The following is a 19,668-nucleotide window of genomic DNA, read 5'->3' on the forward strand; positions in this document are numbered from 1 at the left end:
GAAATAGGAAACAGCCATAGAAGATAAAAGTATGGAAAGAATTTCGGGGCAAAGTAGGAGAGGTAATCTCGTCTCCCAATCGCGCAGTTCAGAAACTTTTTTCTGCAAAAATGTTCCCACGATGCCTGAAATTAGAGCATGCATCAATAACTCTTTCTATTTCAAAATATCAGTCTGCTGTATGTGATGTAAATATATTTTACCAACTTTCAAAGCCAGCCATTACAGGAGATTATAAGTGAAGTAAACTCTTCAAAAGACATTGAGGAATTACTTCATTTTTTGCATCAATACACATAACATATTAATTCAAGATTAGAGGATATATATAGAATTAGCTTTAGTATTTTAACATACGAAAGGTACTTGGGTGGATTATAGGTAGTGTCCTGCCAGAAGGAAAGTCGGCAGAAGCCACTAAAACAAAAGAAAAAAAAAAAAGACTGGTTTATGAGGAAATGAGTGTGTGAGAGTAGTAAGTCGGAAGTGAAATATGAAAATAAAAAATGTTTAAAAGATTGCTCTTAATAGCATTCGCTGACATATGTATTATATATATATATATATAAATATATTATATATATTATATATGTAATATATATATATATAAAATATATATATATAATATATATATACATTATATGTATTTATTATTTATTATATATATATATATATATAATATATATATATATATATATATATATATATATATATATATATATATATATATATATACATACATACATACAGGTATATATATATATACAGTATATATCAGCGAATGCTATTAAGAGCAATCTTTTAAACATTTTTTTCATTTTCATATTTCACTACCGACTTACTACTCTTACACACTCATTTCCGCATAACCCAGTCTTTTTTTTTTTTTTTAGTGGCTTCTGCCCTCTTATGAACCTAGCTGCTGACTCTCCTTCTGGCAGGACACCACCAATAATCCACCTAAGTACCTTTCGTATGTTAAAATAGTAAAGCTAATTCTATATATATCCCCTAATCTTGAATTAATATGTTCTGTGAATTGATGCAAAAAAAAAATGAAGTAATTCCTCAATGTCCTTTGAAGAGTTTACTTCAGTTTTAATTTCTTGCAATGGCTGGCTCTAAAAGTTGGTAAAATATATTTACATCACATACAGCAGACTGATAATTTGAAATAGAAAGAGTTATTGATGCATGCTCTAATTTCAGGCATCGTGGGAACATTTTTGCAGAAAAAAGTTTCTGAACTGCGTGATTGGGAGACGAGATGACCTCTCTTACTTTGCCCCAAAATTCTTTCCCTACTTTTATCTTCTATGGCTGTTTCCCATTTCCCTCGGTCTTGGTCTCCATAAGTGTTATCCTCCCTGTCGATCTTTGCAAGAAAAGAATCTTTCCACTTTTAAGCAATTATGACTTCATCGAGTTATAATTGATGTTAAAGATACGTAAGTGAAAACAAATACGTCAGGCTAATTAAAATTAGATTTTTGTCATCACTCAACGTAAAGGATTCAAAGAATCGTGTGTGTTGTTTTGGGCTGAATCAGTACTGATAACTTGTGAAAATAAACCGCCCAAGGCTCACACCTTTGGATCGTGGAAATTCCGATACTTGAAAACAAGAAGTTTACAAAATATCTTCCTCTCTACAAATGGAACGCCATGAGCCTAACAACAGAAAGCAGCTTGCAAGTGATTGAGAGGAGATATAGTATAGCCTATGCTAGACAGCACGTAATACATTTCAAATGTCCCAACGCACACGTATCTGTCCGCGCTATCAATTGAGCTACTTAGGTGACACACTTATTGATGCAGGATCTCAGATTAGATTATGGAAGACGGACAGGACAACACAGAAGGCGTGCATTATCTCTTGTTTGCATGCTCGAATCAATCCACGCATGCGCAACCTTAGACACTATCTTGAGGAGCGTCAAGTTTCTCAGCTCAGCATATTAAACTAAACGAAGAAATCATGAGCGATATATTCAGCTTCCCCTTTTAGGTAAAAGAAAGGTTTGGGGGGATATTTTCACTTGTAATTATATGCAGTGTGTAATTTATGAATGCCAGCGACGTCTTGGCAACTGGTTCGTGTTGTCAGCTCAATCGATTATTGTTAGTGATAGGTCTCAGACAGACTCGAGCTATTTTGTAATTTCATTTTCAAGATGAAGAAATTTCTTACTTCATGTGATTAACTTCTAATTAGAATTACAACCCGAAAGTGTAAATTTAATGAATTAAAAATTTCCAAAGATGAAGAGCTTTTTCTTTATGTTATTAAAGTGAAGGCCGCAGGAATGGGCAACTGGTGATTGATCAGGAAGAAGTAAAACGATGCGGATTCCAGTTTGGGGGTAGACGAGAAGAAACAGTCATTGCATTGTGGAGGCTAAACAGTTTATTAAGAAAAGGATAGACTTTCTAAGGTAACAGAGCACAGTACTTTCTTGAAAAGAAAACATAATCATATATCAAAAATTAAGATTATGCCATTGATTAGACGAGTGGCCTTTGGTTCAATGCATGAAGGGACGGAAAACATTATAACGTGGAAAGTTTTTCCAGAATGGAATGTCTGCCACGTGACTAAAACAAACAAGCGTGAACTGCGGCAGTTTTGGTAGCGGCACCAGTTTTTCAACAACAGGAGTATTAATGATTTCGTAACGACAGCTTGAACCGGAATGCTCAAGCCTTCTGTATTTCCTGTCTAAAGTAACTAAGATGAAAACAGTTTAGATGATTTTCTAGAGTTGAAGTTCACCATCTCGAATTCTAGATCAACGCGATCATCTAGAATGTTATCTTCTACAAACACAAATGAAGGGTTAAGTAAAGAATAAATGAAGTATATGTATGGCCCATTTAGAAATGATCTCCTTATAAGGGTTAAAAGACCTTGGAATTCCGCATTTATTCTGGTAATGAGTTCGCTTTAATCATAATAAACTTGAAGACGATTGATAATGATGAAGCTACTATGCCAGGAGAACGGGTCGAGTTGGTATGAAATGGAACAATAGGCTTGGTTAGGGTCATCGATTTTGGGGAGAGTGAAGTTTAAATGAATGCTGTTTTGCCCATTTTAGTTGAAAGGTTATAACTTTATTAGTAACATCATTTCATGAATTATCTGAAGACTTTATAAAGTTGTTATTGGTTTTAGTTTTCTGTAAAAGAAAACTATTGTGCCGGCTTTGTCTGTTTGTCCGCACTTTTTCTGTCCGCCCTCAAATCTTAAAAACTATTGAAGCTAGAGGGCTGCGAATTGGAATGTTGATCATCAACCCTCCAATCATCAAACATACCAAATTGCAGCCGTCTAGCCTGAGTAGTTTTTATTTTATTTCAGGTTAAAGTTAGCCATAATCGTGCGTCTGGCAACAATATAGGACAAGCCACCATCAAGCCGTGGTTAAAGTTTCATGGGCCGCTGCTCATACAGCATTTTACCGAGACTCCCGAAACATAGATCTCTTTTCTGTGGCCTTGATTATACGCTGTACAGAAAACTCGATTGCGCCGAAGAAACTCCGGAGCATTTTTTACTTGTTTAATATTGTCAGCATTTCTTCGTTACACTGAAGGAACCTAGGGGCCACAAAGCTATATTGCCTGCGCTTCTTAATTTGAGACTGATGCCCGTACACTTATCTTCTTAGTTGGTGACAGACTGCCTGTTGAACAAAAATTATTATTTTGGGGGGTGAATGTAAACGAGGATAAGTAATTCCGTAGCTGGAGCTGTACGGCAGTAGCATGTACATAGCGCAATACTCTAGTAATTGCAGCTCAGCCCAAGTGAAGCTGAGTAGAGGGGTGTGAAATTCATTCCCTTCCCTCTCACGAGTAGCATCCGGAATGGGACAACTGACAGGGACGTAACGATAAAGTATAAATGAAGAGTTGCATTAAATTTGGGCTGTGTTGAGTCGGGGATGAGCTAAAAACAGTTGAATAAGCTGCTGTGAATGTCGAGGAAAGAATATGCATCCATTTTTGCAAACATCTCTTTTAACAAATTTAGAGTGCATACTTTTAACTTTGAAGAGAACGATTTAGAATGCTGCAATTTGGTAATCTTTCTGCCCAAAACATTACTAGACATGAACGTTGGAATTTTTCATTTGTTGCTTTTTATCTGATGGAGCTCCAAGACAGAAAATAACAAATATTAAATGCGTTTCATCTCTCCAGGAAACAGAATTTCCACAGATTCGAGTTCTCTTAGTTTCAAAAGTGATCACACAAGGAAGAGATTCAGAACAGTTTCGGTGAATAAAAAGGAATAGTTGACCAGTGACCACCAGATGAACAGAACAAGGAACGAGAAGGATCAAAACACTGATAAAAGCAGATGGCAAAAATCAGAGTTTGTCAGAAATGCAGTAGATTAGTTATAGATTGACGGACCTTAATCCAATTAGAAAGAGCTCCCAGCGCCTACAGCACGGCCAGCATTCAAAATCAGAGGCCAGTGCTAGTCTCCAACCGATAAAGGGGAGGAAGTTTAATTAGGCAGTTTAGGGGATCAACCGTTAATCCCAGCCGATGGAGAGAGAGAGAGAGAGAGAGAGAGAGAGAGAGAGAGAGAGAGAGAGAGAGAGAATCACTCATCCATCGCCGATAAATGTCATACCCTTAGGACTGGTGCTTTTGACAAACACCGAACAAAGTTCGTTCCCTTTGCTGTCGTGTCCGTTATCTCCGTCATCATTATCGCCTTATCGTTATTATTGTTGTTCGATTCATCAACATTATTGTCGTCGAAGTTATCGTCGCAACGAATATCATTATCAGCTTTGTTAATTCGGTTGCACCAGCGCGCTTGTGTTGTACGTGACTTTCGGGTATCTTGCCTGTGAGAGAAGGCTCGATAGCTTGTCATGATTATTTGTAAGAGTTATTTCATAATCGTATTTTTCTGCTGCCGATGGATTTTATTTCAGTAGTTCGAACATTTTGTTAAAAACGTTCCCTCTTGAGCTTAAAAGTCCTATATGTGTGTCAGAAGTCTTTTGTTTGGAGTACCTTTTCATCTTGAAATGTAACCATCGGTTCCACAGCGTGGGAGATTTAACGCAAAGTGTGACACAGACACCGCGCGCTCGGCATAATGTAAGCTGGAAATGCATTTTACTCGTGATATAGTTCCATTTCATTTGAAATTCATGCATATTTTTATCCCGAAACAAAACAAAAATCGTTATTGATTAATTTTATATAATTGATTAACCGTATATAATTTTATTTATAAGCGTTTTAACGTTTGCCCCTCTCGGTAAGACCGAGTGCGTGTGCGTATGTATGTGCGTTTGTGTGCGTGTGTGTGCGCGTGTGTGAAAAGGTCTTAGCGTTGTTATGATAAGCGCGCGATAGCGCAGAGAGAGATTATTAGAGAAGTTAAGTGTTGGGCAAATGGTTCGGTCGGGGATTGTTTGGCTTCCGAATTAGGCTCTGTATTAGCCTCTAAATTAGGCACCGAATTAGTCTTCATCACACTAGCATTAGACTCGTTTAAGCTCAAACGCTACACCCAACTTCACCCTAATTGAGCTGAGCAAGGTGTGTGGAGGTGCGGTGTGCTCTCAGTGCTCGCTTTTCGTACCTCGGCGTCGGTTTGTTTTCGCCACTTTATCACTTGTTTATGTCTCCTCGCGACCTATTGAGACACGTCCTGTGATACAGGCATTCGCGGGGACACGGTAGGCTGTCATTTCGCCGATGGGTGTTGAAGTACCTTCGCTGTACTTGTGCAGCGCGCGAGAGAGAGGTATATAGTCAGACCCGTGGATCGTGAATATAAATGCCCAACGGTTTTATTTTCACTGCTCATAATACTGTTGTTTGTGTGTATGTTTGTATAGGTACATCGTTCTCTTTATTTGGCTATTTATTTTTGCCTTCTCCGGAAAGGTTGTGGATTTCCAAATGAAACGTAAGTGTTTAATGCAATTGTCATCACAGATTTAAAGAAACCGCAGTAATACGGGCATTCACTTTTATGGCGATTGAAAATAATCATATTATATTTATATAATTTTTTCCTTTGTTTGCAACATCAGATTTTGAAAATCTGAAAGAGTCGATGCTAAAACTGCTGAGATGCCAGCGTACGTTCTACACTGCGAAAGACAGTAAAATCCTTAATTTGCAAAAGAAATGCGATGATTAATTTTTAACTTACTAAACGAATGCAGATTAAACTAGATCAAGTAAATGTAGAAATTACTGCCAAATTCCCTTTAGCGTGTCCTGTACGCAAGTGACAAGCCGTAATTAGATTTTCACGAGAATGTCCTCGAAATGTGTACTCAAAACAGTGCTCCCATGAATGCGAACAAAGCGGCTTCCAGATCACCATAGGGATTAGACGCGGAAAAGAACAAAACGACTATGAAAAATTCAAAGAGGAAGAACAATGGTTCATATGCTCTCCAGAACAAAGAGTATCCTCCAACCCCAACCCTCCTGCGAGCGAGGAGAAATAGGAGAAAGAGCTATTGAGAGAGAGAGAGAGAGAGAGAGAGAGAGAGAGAGAGAGAGAGAGAGAGAGAGAGAGTTCAAAGAAAGGAAAGGCGCTGCAGCTTGGGCGAGAGTCTTTGAGTCTCGAGGCCGAAGGAGGGCGCCAAGGGTTTGCTCAGCGTAATTATTCAGTTAAATGACTGTTGACAGTTCTCATCCGGGTCCTTATGCTTAATTATGAAATCACGTTATAATCTACTGGCCAGAAAGGCATTGTGCTCTACAGAACATCCACCTCTTCATAAATGTTAAATGCCCTTTATAACTGTCCCAAGTGTGGGCCTCCATAGCCTTTTGTTATTGAAAAAACATTGGCCCCCCCTCTCTCTCTCTCTCTCTCTCTCTCTCTCTCTCTCTGTGAAAAAATGATTACAGAATCAGCTGTGCACACGATACAACCTAAAGCCGTAGAGAAAGAGCTCTCTTGAGGGATAACAGAGGTCGAAGTAAGTTTCATTATTTTTATCCGAAAGACCAGAGGCTGGCGAATATTTTTCTTGTTCCGAAAAGTCTTTTAAATCGCGACCGTTATGTGTTGACTAAGATATTAGAATTTTATGCGAAAAACAAGAAAAGGGCGGAAATTATTCTTAAAACTCTTAATCTTGTGGATTCAAGGTTAAGCGTTGCTCCAGCGCATAGAGATGCGGTCGCAATCGAGAGAAGGTATATCCATTCAGGACTTGTACTTAATTTGTTTCCATCAAGAAGTAGATTCCAGTTCGAGTGTTTATAGAGCTGCCAACATCAAAATACTGTACAGTGAGGTTTTTCTACTAAACTTGACTAGACTGGCAATGTAAGCCCTTCACATACGCGAGGCCCGAAAGTAGCAAGAAAATCAAGCATTCTGAGTGTTTCAGAAACATGTCCCCTACCCAGCGACATGGTTTCCACCCGACATGATGTTTTTGTGAAACACAAATGCTCCCTATGGCACCTGTTTTCAGCATGATGAGAAAAGCCACATATGAAAAGCCTTCATTAATAAAGTGTGTATATGCGAAATATGAAGTCTGTCTCATAGTTCGTAAGTTAAGACCAAGGTAAAAGTTTTTACACAATCTGTAGTTTTTAGACCCATAATTTAACCTTGTGGCAAAGTCCTACACAGTAATGATTAAAAATAAATCACGGTAAGTGCACAATGACGGAGAGGTTGACAGACCGTCGCTCTCCTTTCATAGACATCTGTACATTATCGTGTAATTTTGCACCAACTTTGAATGCAGGCGTGTTGAGTTGTAATGGCAAGGTGTGTGTAACAGACACTGACGGACAGAGATGGAATATCAGACTGATAGAAAACTATATTCCCGCCGACCTTCTTAGTAGGGTTCTAATAAACGACAAACAGAAGAGTGGGTCCCAGGCCTTTCAGTTTGAGCTCGCTCTCATGTCATCTTTCGGGAATGTTAAGTCAGTGCGCCGTTTTTCATTGTGTTTCTATTTCTGTGTGTACATGAGTACGATAGCTAAGTATGAATGGATCGTGCTTGTTTCCAGATACAGTACAGCACAGTATATCAACAAGTATAATATCTAAACGCGAACTTTGTCTGTCTGTCTGTCTCTCTCAGTGTGTGTCGTTCTATAGCTGGAACTCCCAACTGGTTATATCACTTCCCGTTGACCTTCAGAGTTTCGCCATGATGTATGGATTCATATAATCGTGAGATGCAGTGGTGGCTTTTCTGTGTGACTAGTACTTAAACAGTTGCAGTTTACTTGTACACTACTGTAAAGCAACAGTTAAATAATAGTTCTATTACTAGAACAGTTTTCTAAAGCATATATGAAATCCTGCTGGAATGGATGCTCTTTGTATGTCGTCACACGGTGGATCTGTCCAAATCTTTTTCACTCTTAGTTCTCCGCTTTCACTCTGTTCTTCCTGACCCTAGCAGACAGATATATACAATATATACAAGAGATTTCTATTAAGATCTAGATGCCCTTTTTGTTTGCTTCCTTTAAAACCGTAACATCACTTCTCCTGTGGCACAGACTTACGGGAACTTCAAAAGCATTCTAAGTAATCACGAATATCGTCTTCACTACAAGGTTGTTCCTTTGCCACTCTGTATTCCGTTACTGTTTTATAAATTTAGAGGCAATGGCCTTCTTTTTTGTGACTTGTGTTATCACCCTAAACTTAAGAGAATCTAAGTTCCCTCCTATGACTGGAGATTACACTGAGTACATTTGCGGCGCAAAGTCCCATTAGTCTAATTGGAAAAGATTTCTTTTCTTCACACTTCTTTTTCAACGTTGGTCTTCCCAGGGTTGCATCATGGGTTAGCATAACGTCCAGTCAAAAACAAACAAACAAACGAGAAGTGCTAAATGTATAAAATTGTTTACTCCTAACACTGGTCTCCCGAGAATACGTAGATTTGTGGTTCCATATAATAACATACAATAAAATCAAAGCACATAGGAATATATAATTAATATATTAGTTCCCTTTTAGTATTAATCTTTCACAAGCAAAGTAGTCGTTTACAGTAACAAACAAATCGACGTGAATAAACAAACTGATATACATGTTAATAAGAAAATAAATAGTATTATGCATTGCATTCCAGAACAAAAAGCTAATATTTGTATAGGATGATGAGGAAACGGGGCTCTGAAGCACATTTTTATAGGGATTATACCGTCTTTTTGTTTTCATATGACTCAGAGGAATATTAACCCGAGCTTGTGACTTCATAAGTATGGTTATAATACACATTATACATGGACAAATATTCATATATATTCATGTGGATATGGATACGTGAATTCGTACTGATAAGCTAATATATATATATATATATATATATATATATATATATATATATATATATATATATATATATATATATATATATATATATAGTGCTCGCTTATTCATTAGTTCCATAACAAGCTTTCCTATAGCTTTCATCATTAAAAGTGGACAAAATGTACAGGTGGAACTTTATAAAATGAATATTGTGTTTTATATTTAATTCTTTTTCAAGATTTTCTATGTTGAGTACTTGATAAGTGTTGTCCATTTTCCATCGGTTCCCCTTTTAGAGATTTGGATGTTGGATATTTTTTCTACTAAAGCGAGACCATTTTCAGTGACACGTTTTAGTACCTAACGGAAATGAGAGGATTGGATGCTAAACCCCTAAGCACCGAAAGGAAAAAGAAACGAATAGATAATAGGTGTTTTTGTGTTTTTCTTCCAAGTTAAATTTTAAGACATTATTGACCTATTGAGAAAAATTAAATTTTAAAATTTTATTGACCTATTATGACATCTGATCGGCGAGATTCTACGCAACATAGTATAACTACTTAATGCCTCCGACCCTAAGAATATTGATTCACAAAAACTTAGAGGTGTGATAAAATAAAAATTGTTCGTGAATTTCCTATGAATGGTGAATGTAAACTAATTCGATGTCTAAAACCAATTTTACCGATTGGAAATAATTACTGACTGTTTTGTTTATTCGCTCAGGGTAAGTTCCCTTAACATAGCAAATACATCGGTAATAATTTCATCAACTAATTCATGTTTATTTATTTATCATCTTCTTGAATACTTCCCACGTCAGGTCTTCCCCCTTTTCTTACATTCAACATTTACTCCAGGAATGTTTTTACACATTACAGGAACTGATGCAGTTATGCATTCTGTAGCCTTCTTACCAGAAATGTCAGTTATTCATTTTCACTGTGGCCTCTTTACAGCGTCGCAAAAGAGTACAAATGACAGGACGATATATTGTAGTTATGCCACAAAAGGAGTATCACTTGGCACGCATAAAAGCAAGCCAACAATTATACAGATGTCATCTTATAATAAGAAAGGTTCTTAATAAATAATATTTAAATGTTATAAATATACAATAGTATATTTTCATAACGAACTCATTTTCTTTAATAATATTTTTTCTACAGTAAGAAGGCGGAAACAATTATCAGATACAGTGAGAGGAATTAATTAGAGACTACTATAGGAAACTTTGTAGTTTGCCAAATCAGATGATCATTATTCCGTAATAATGACTGGTTATTTCAATTATTGTGATAATTATTATTTTGCTTGTCATTTCAGTTAAAATAGTAACATATTTTTATGTCATATTCGTAAGAAAACATGCGAATGAAAATTAACTATAACCTTCCAAGTATGTGCTCTAATTGAAAAATGATTACATATTCATTTTGTGTATTACTTTAGTTTTGTTGTCATTTTATTTCCATTTTTTTTGTCCTTTTAATGCTTTTAGTTATTTCTTTAAACGACGTCTTTAGTAAACCAAAAAAATTACAGATCCAAATTAAATAGTGAGAGTTCTTCCTCTTTTATCGAAAGAAAATCGATAATGGAGAATGCGTTTGTTGTTGCTTACCTCTGACTAGATTAGAGCATTGTTTTTCCCTCCCAGCGGCCTTCACGTTCACAAAATTTAGCAAGAAAAAAAAAAAGATAAAAAAAAATAAATGTTGAATACTGTTCACGACTCAAGATATCTTTCTTTCTTTTTATTTATTCCTTTGGTAATGCATTTGAGGAAGGAACGAATGCACGTTAAATGTCATCTTCCTGCTGATGAGTCTTCTGTGTACAAGTATGAAGTGGTTGTAGTATAAGGCTTTCGAAGTGTACACTGAGCGTGCACTATAGATCCAGGAGATGGGGGAAAATATTTTTTTTTTTATACCGAGCCTCTTTTATTGGAAACCGATTATATATACAGTATATGTATGTATTTATGCACAGATGTACATAATATATATGTATATATATACATATACATACATTATATATATTATATATATGTATATGTATACTTAATATATATATTATCCTGTCAATGAAATATGTTTCCTTTTGAATTAATATTAAAAAAAGAGATGTAATAAATTGATAACAGCGTTGAAAACGACTGGTTAATCAGGAGAGAAGTTAAGGGAAATTGAATCTTCAGCTATGCTAAGAATTTTGGACATCGTTCTCTCTTTTATTATTATTATTATTATTATTATTATTATTATTATTATTATTATTATTTTTTTTTTTTTTTTTTTGATGTGCGTCGTTAGAAATTATATCTTCCGAATCATTTGTAAGACTGCCTAGAAATAGAATATAATCTTTTCACCATATTACAGTAGCCCTGTCAAGAGATAAATATTTATTATTATATATATATATATATATATATATATATATATATATATATATATATATATATATATATATATATATATATATATATATATATGTATTATGTATGTATATTCATATATATATATATATATATATATATATATATATATATATATATATATATATATATATATATATATGTGGGCGTGTGTAATTGTTTATACATAACGTACATACATCTGTGCACAAGTGTGTGTATAATTGTGTAATTCTGTGTAAACACATCTCACAGCATACACGCTCCAAATATACGTACATTACCAACGCCTGTCCCATGAGAACTGCGTTACAATAAAACAGGAAACAGCACTAATAATTTTCGTTGAGAGTTTATTAATAAGTCATTTCGAAGTGCGCTTACTAATCTGCCATGAGATTTATTTCCGATGTTTCGAATTTTCTTCATTCTGTTTTCTTATTTTTGTTTTGAAAAACTTTGATAAGTTGTCAAAAATCTCTTGACAGTGTTATTACATTTTCTGGCGATTCTGTTTTTATTATTTATATTTAATTGTTATTATTTTTATATTTATATTTGAACTTGATATATATCGGCTCCTCTATCATAAAGATTTTATGTTTATAAACTCTAACTGACGACGGGTTAGTCTACCTCTAATAACCCTGAAAAAATATATTATTCGTAACTAGAGTCACATTAGGTACATACATTCTAAGTAGGTGAAAAGACTTTTCGGTTAATTTTTTTCTCACTCTTACTTGTGCTTTCCCAAGAGCAAATTGTTCTGTAGCAATTGTCTTAACAATAATCTGTGTATAATAAAACGCAATGTGTATCCGTATAATATCCACATACATTTTTCTGTGTATAGTCCGAGGCGATCGATTTGTCCTTCGATAAGTATGTACAATGAAGATACCTCGTACAAGCATTGCGACGGTACGAAACGACCCTTGGGTCGAGACGACGAGTCCCTACTGTCTACAGTATTTTGACGGTGTCGGTACCCCCCAAAATAAACATACATTTTTTCATCAAGGCAAAATATACATTTTAACATTTAATAGGGAAGTAGTTTTCGAATGGGCGGCGACACTATTTTTCGTGGTACGTATGGTATTCGTAAGAGTAACATGACCTCCATTAGGACATTGGCGCATGGCTCAAATTGGAATACCGACCAGTGAAGGCACTTCTTTCTTCGGAATTTCAGTTTTTGATATATTATTATTCTTGTTAGTCTATTAATGATTTTTCATTCTAAAATATTCTTTAAAAATTTGTTTTTTCAAGTTATATCTTCATTTACCATTACCAATATTTTCACTTACATTATTATTATTATTATTATTATTATTATTATTGTTATATATTATTATTATTATTAAAATTTGTTTTTTCAAGTTATATCTTCATTTACCATTACCAATATTTTTACTTACATTATTATTATTATTATTATTATTATTATTATTATTATTATTATTATTATTATTATTACTAGTAGTAGTAGTAGTAGTAGTAGTATTAGAAGAAGAAGAAGTAGTAATGTTAAATATTATTATTATTATTATTATTATTATTATTATTATTATTTAAGCGAACCACGATAAACTGTCAGAATTATGAATTATATATAGAAATAAAAAGTTGCACAATTTCCCCTTCACGGTAATCGTACATACGAGTCCTTTCAGATTTAAATGAACGCAAGTGTTTACGTTCTCTCTCAGAATATAAAGTTGATAATAGCAAATATACAATCGCAAAGAAAACACTGAGTATTTTGAATCCGGCTAATGACCGTAATGGCCAATTACAATTCGTTAGCACAGTTATTATCGTTTGTAATAGAAATAATTGAGGCTTGGAGCCTGAGTTAAATAGCGTATCTTTTTTTTTTTATTTCTGTTGGTAATTAAACCTAGAGCTTTGCAAATGCTTCTTTACTTCTTTTTTCGGTGTTGTCGTTAATAACTGGCAAACAGTACTGCTTTATCATTGTCTTGACGACATATGTATATAATATATTTTATATATATATATATATATATATATATTTATATATATACATATATATATATTTTATTAACATATATATTGTCAAGACAATGATAAAGCAGTAATATATATATATATATATATATATATATATATATATATATATATATATATATATATATATATATATATATATATATATTTATATATATAATTTGTAAGTGTTGAAAGAACTGGTTCTGATTTTTATATTGTATATCAATTCGATTTTATTGTTGGCATTGTTTTGGCCTTCGTTTATTCCTTAATAGCTTAACTGCACCTTTTATTTTTTTGTACCATTCCTTCTTTCCTTCTAGGAAAGAAATTTGGGAGGAATGGAAATTGCAGACGTATAAACGTTGCCATATATGTGTTACTAAATGTTTTAGAAAATGCTGCAGAGCGAATTCCTGGCATTGCTGTCGATTAGGCCCTGAGTTTAAGACTTGATTTTTCACCGCAAACCTCTTCCTTTTGAGGATCAGTTGGCCCTAGCAGAATTGGGAAGAAAATAGGTTTTTACTCTATCTATCTATCTATCTATCTATATGTGTGTGTGTGTATACACATGTATGTACACACACACACACACACATATATATATATATATTATACATATATATGTGTATATATATAATATATACATATATATATATGTGTATATACATTTTTTATTGCTCACGACGTGCCAATCTTATAGAAAAGTAATGTTGAGGGGAAAAAATAGCGCCTGAATAAGGCCTCTTCCTTTTATTTAAAGAGAGTATTGTAGCTGAGTTTGTCTATAACAGTTCTGTTTCACAGATTCCTCGGTGATGGCTCCTGCGTCAACGACCATGGTGTTGTGACGCCAACTTGTAATAAATTTCCGAAGGAATTCTAAGGTGATGTAGTAAGGTAGATCCTCAGAGTACCTTGTAATAGATTATTTATTTGGCTTTTGATAACGTATTTATAAATTAACCCTACGATAAAACCGAAAGGTTTCTGAACGTGCTGAATACCCGATGTGTAGATTATGTCATTATGTCTTACAGCAAATACAACTTCATATGAAATCCCTTTTACTGTTATTAGTTATCATGTGAACGTATTCTTGTGTAAGAAGCCAAAAGGCTGCGGAGTTAGGAAGTTTCCAGAGCATCTGGGAATAAGAGTAATTGTACTGCGTTGAAGTAAGTAATAAAAAAAACAGGTCGATAAATGAAGAAAGGGATAGAGAACATATATTTAAAGGTTAATTCTTTTAAAACATTTACTGGCAGTCAACCTGAGGAGGCTGTTGGAAATGTGTTTTGAAGACGTTTTTTAACCTACTGGTGTTGCTCCAACGCTAGTATGTCATATAAATCAGTCAATTAATTTACTGACATTTTGTCGCCGGAATAGTCTAAATGCGTCTCTTAGTTCAAGAAGACATTAAATTTTTCTCATTTTATTAACTCCATGAATCTTATTTGATCCTATCATTGCCCTATAATAATAACAATAATAATAATAATAATAATAATAATAATTATTATTATTATTATTATTATTATTATAATAATAATAATAATAATAATAATAATAATAATAATAATAATAATAATAATAATAATACCATCAAAACCACTGGTAACTGTTTGAATTCTACAGCGATTATTTTATTTTATTATAACTTCAATTATTACTCCTAGTGCTATTATTGTCATTACCCATAAAATGTCTTAATATCGAGCGTCAGGCTTTGGTTGAAGAAAGTAAAAAAAAAAATCCCAGCAAATAAACCGATACCTATATGTAAGCGATTTTGAAATTCTTGCGTTTCAGCCCAGCTTGAAATGTCACAATAGGCAAAAAAGAACGGCGCCGTCGACTCGTTGACTTTCGACGTGACGCAAATTTGTCACACAGTAACGTAAATAAATTTCATAAATGCAGCTTTTTCAGTTTTATTTTTCTGACGTAGGCTACATGGTTTCATTTTTTAATCTCGCTTTTCTTTTGTATGAAGACAATAATTTGTATGAATATCTTAAAGTGTTTAATATACAGTCAGTAATTGCTGCTTGATGATCATAACGACTGATGCGCTATGCAATAGTTGTTATAAAGATTTATTATAAATACTAGAGCGCTAAGCTTATTTCTCATAATTATCTTGGGTAGCAAAACCTCAGCCTTATGTGCGATAAAACATTAATAGAATAATTATTTGCAATGTAATAATAATAATAATATCTAGTTTTTCCAATTTCGAAATATAATAACTTCATAATATCAGATCTCTCTTCAGATACAATTTTTAATCAATTCAAATTATAAGAAAAGGACATGTTGCTTTTTTGACTACGCTGTTGATATCCTCTGTTTAAGTAGACTCAAGGGAATAACAAAATGAAATTTCACAGATATTCATAAACAAATCAAAAAGCATAATTCTACTAGAAAATCAGAGTTCCACACACATATTAACAGTGCAAATTGTTATAAGATTTTAATACAAATAAGAGATGACAGCTATCAATGAGATAAAAATAGCAGCATGAATACTGACAATGATGACGTTCAAACAGTGATGCTTTTAGCAGGGAAAAGATTCATCGACCCTTACCAGTCAATTCTGGCGGAAGCCTGGGATACATGAGGCCGGCCCGGGAGAACCACTCGAGAGCCGCTGGTGGCAACGCCGCCGCCCCGGACTTGAGTGCGCTAAGGGCCTGAGCATCCAGAAGAGGCGAGTTGGTCGGCGTGAAGGCATGGGCAGGGAGCAATGCCGGCGGCATGCCCATTCCCGGGTACTGATAGAGATGTGGAGGCATCAGCGGCGCAGCTGCCCCTCCGAGGAGAGATGCCCGATTGAGCATAGCGGAGGAGGACACTGCCGGAGAGACAGACAGCGGAGACGAATGAGGCGACGAAAGGGGGCTTAAAGGTGGGGTGTGGGGAGGCGAGGTCACCTCATGAGAGGTCAGGTCAGCTGGGCTCAGCGTCCCCCGCCCTCCTCCGCCTCCCACCACGCCTTCGCGAGACAGGAGAGATTCGATGCAGAAAGATTTCCTCTCACTCGTCGACATACTGAAGGGTCTTCAGTGCCTTTATCAGCCCTCAAGTTTATCAGCGAGAAGTTGAAAAGTTTCTCACCTCGCTCTAACGGTGCTCAATTCGGGTTTGTTTTTATTTCACAATTACTGACAACTAAAGTTTTTAAGGAGTAAACACAAGTTCGTCCAAGATAAAAGTTTTGTCCGATATTCGTTCAACTTATTTTTTTCTGAGGAAAAGCGAATCACGCACAGGAGACACGTAAGTTACAAGTGGTCACTAGCGTTGGGCGGGCGATGATGACAACGTCCCACCAGGACAAGTGGCAGAACATGTGTGTTGTCTTAGCGGTGTCGACTTCGATTCTGGTATCACCTAAGTCAGCGCTCATCACATCACCATTTGTACCGCTAATGAAAACCGGGCCACCATTATCCTCTGGCCATTCTGATTGGGCCAGCATCTCATTCATTGAATTCAGGTCCCTCTCTCGTGATTGGTGTGTCGCCGTCGCGTTCCTCCCTAATGGGGAACCTCGCGCAGCCACTGGCTGAGGAGGAAAATCTCGCGTATTGATTGGCTAGCATACTAAAATGCCCGCCCACGAGATCAATATCCTGGTAGATGGTTGGTTGAAGTGGGTTTAATGCCTGATTACAACGGCTGAGTCCTGCTCGGATATGCCACATCAGGCGCCTGTAAGTACGGTTCGTTCGAAGGCACGCCATGTCATCTTCCATTGATGACTATTAATGAAAATGATGCCGTATCTAACGTACTCGCGGCTTCCAGTTGCATCCGTTACCTCTGACGGAACAGGTAATCATGCTACGGATGAATTCGTCTGCACTTAGCCTCCAGTGCCACCCAGAACCGATAGATATCTGAATCCGCACGAAATAATCTGAGAAGCGTCCACTGTCAAAAGGAAATGTTTGTGTTCGGCGAGTCTTTGGGGCCGGTCAGAGGAAGGAAGGAACTGGCGGCTCACAGACCTAACTCGTGTCTTAGCCAACATTTTTCCAGATCCCCATTTTCCTTTTTATGATATGTGAGGCGTTATTTCAGGTACATTAGCTGGAAATATTAGAGGAACATCGCATTTATTTCCACGAGATATTTTCACCGTTTTTCGTTTTTTCCTTTTCATTTTTTTCTCTACACGTGAGATATATGATTTTTGGGGGAGATGGCCGTGGTAGTGCTGAGGTGAAAGATGAGCCTTTGTATCTTTTATTTCTTGTTACCTCCACAGCTCGAAGAGAAATACTTCCATGTCAACGTTTCCTGAATTACCGAGAGATGGAGGGGAGGGGTGGGGGCGGGGTAGGGGGGGCGGATTAAACATTCGCCACCCTCTTCATCCACGTACCCCACTCTGGCAGGAGAACCCCTCCGAGTGGGACTCCAACAAAATAATGAGAAGCGTAAACCACGAATTAGTTTGTATTCATGAATGGTAATTTATGCTGGCTGGAAGGATCGTAAACTGGAACGGCTGGAAACAACAGGGACGCAGGGGAAATGAGCTGGAAATCCCAAAGACGAAGACGGATAGATTCCAACCGCAAGAACTCGAGACTAGAAAACAGGATCAGCAGGTTGCCGACTCTCTCTCTCTCTCTCTCTCTCTCTCTCTCTCTCTCTCTCTCTCTCTCTCTCTCTCTCTCTCTCCAGTTGCTGCTGCTATTTTACGCTAAAAAAAAGAGCATCAGATAATTCTTTTCGAGTCTACGTATTTCAGTATTCAAATTCGTGAATCTGGGTTCACTCAAACACTACATCTGTGCATTTTTCTTTTTTTTTTTTGTTTCGTTCTCGCGTATTCTCCTCGTTGGGGGGATATGTGAAACCTCATATCACCGTGAATTTTCTCTTCATGAAAGGATTTCCTACCCGTTCTTTGGCCGAGTCTTCCTGCTACGATTTGGGAAGCATTTCAATCATTTGCTCTTTAAGCGCTGCATATTCAACGGAACGGCGCTTAAAGGCATTTACATAATTCTTCTTCGGGTCATTCGAATAATTTCTTATTAGATTGTATGTGGATGTTTATATATATATATATATATATATATATATATATATATATATATATATATATATATATATATATAAATATATATAAATATATATATTATATATATATATGTATATGTATCTATTTACATATATATACATATTATGTATGTGTGTATGTTTGTACGTACATATGTATATAAATATATGTGTGTATATATATATATATATATATATATATATATATATATATATATATATATATATATATATATAGATATATAGATATATATATATATATATATATATATATATATATATATATATATATATATATATATATATATATATATATACCATACGCCTTTTTTCCTTTTGGGAGGAGTGACGCAAGAAAGGTACAGCCTCCCGGTTTCTCAGCAAGTCTTTAGGGATGAAGTTGCTAGCCTCACGCATTTTTTCTTACCTTAGCAGATGTTGGTGTCCATTAACAGGTGGGTGGACCGGGGCCATTAAGCCTTGCTAGCAAGATGACTCGTGTTGAAATCCAGGTAAGAACGGAGCGACATGGGCATGTTCTGTTGAAACCTGTTGCCCCTCTGCTGACTTGAGCAGTGAATTACATAGTGGTTGGAGAAGAGAATCATTATCCAAATTGTCTCAGAATATTAGCTAAGAATGATTATGGTAATACATTCTGGCAGCATCTCACCTCGGGCAAAACATGCACGCAAGGTATATATATATATATATATATATATATATATATATATATATATATATATATATATATATATATATATATATATATATATATATATATGTGTGTGTGTGTGTGTGTGTGTAGGCTATTTACATTCAA

General features: G+C 35.4%; 1 protein-coding gene across 2 annotated transcripts in view; it reads right to left on the minus strand.

Annotated features, from left to right (window-relative positions):
* LOC136832795 (motor neuron and pancreas homeobox 1-like) overlaps positions 1–17,157 on the minus strand; it is a 107,548-nt gene extending 90,391 nt beyond the window's left edge. Inside the window, exon 1 of one of the 2 annotated variants that reach the window (XM_067094354.1) lies at positions 16,357–17,157. In XM_067094354.1, coding sequence (XP_066950455.1) covers positions 16,357–16,819 — 463 coding nt within the window. In that variant the 5' untranslated portion in view covers positions 16,820–17,157. The remainder of the gene's footprint in view (positions 1–16,356) is intronic. The other variant, XM_067094355.1, reaches the window with a different exon arrangement.
* Between the last annotated feature and the right edge of the window lie 2,511 nt (positions 17,158–19,668).

This window comes from Macrobrachium rosenbergii, chromosome 50 (assembly GCF_040412425.1).
Source record: "Macrobrachium rosenbergii isolate ZJJX-2024 chromosome 50, ASM4041242v1, whole genome shotgun sequence".
Lineage (NCBI taxonomy): Eukaryota > Metazoa > Arthropoda > Malacostraca > Decapoda > Palaemonidae > Macrobrachium > Macrobrachium rosenbergii.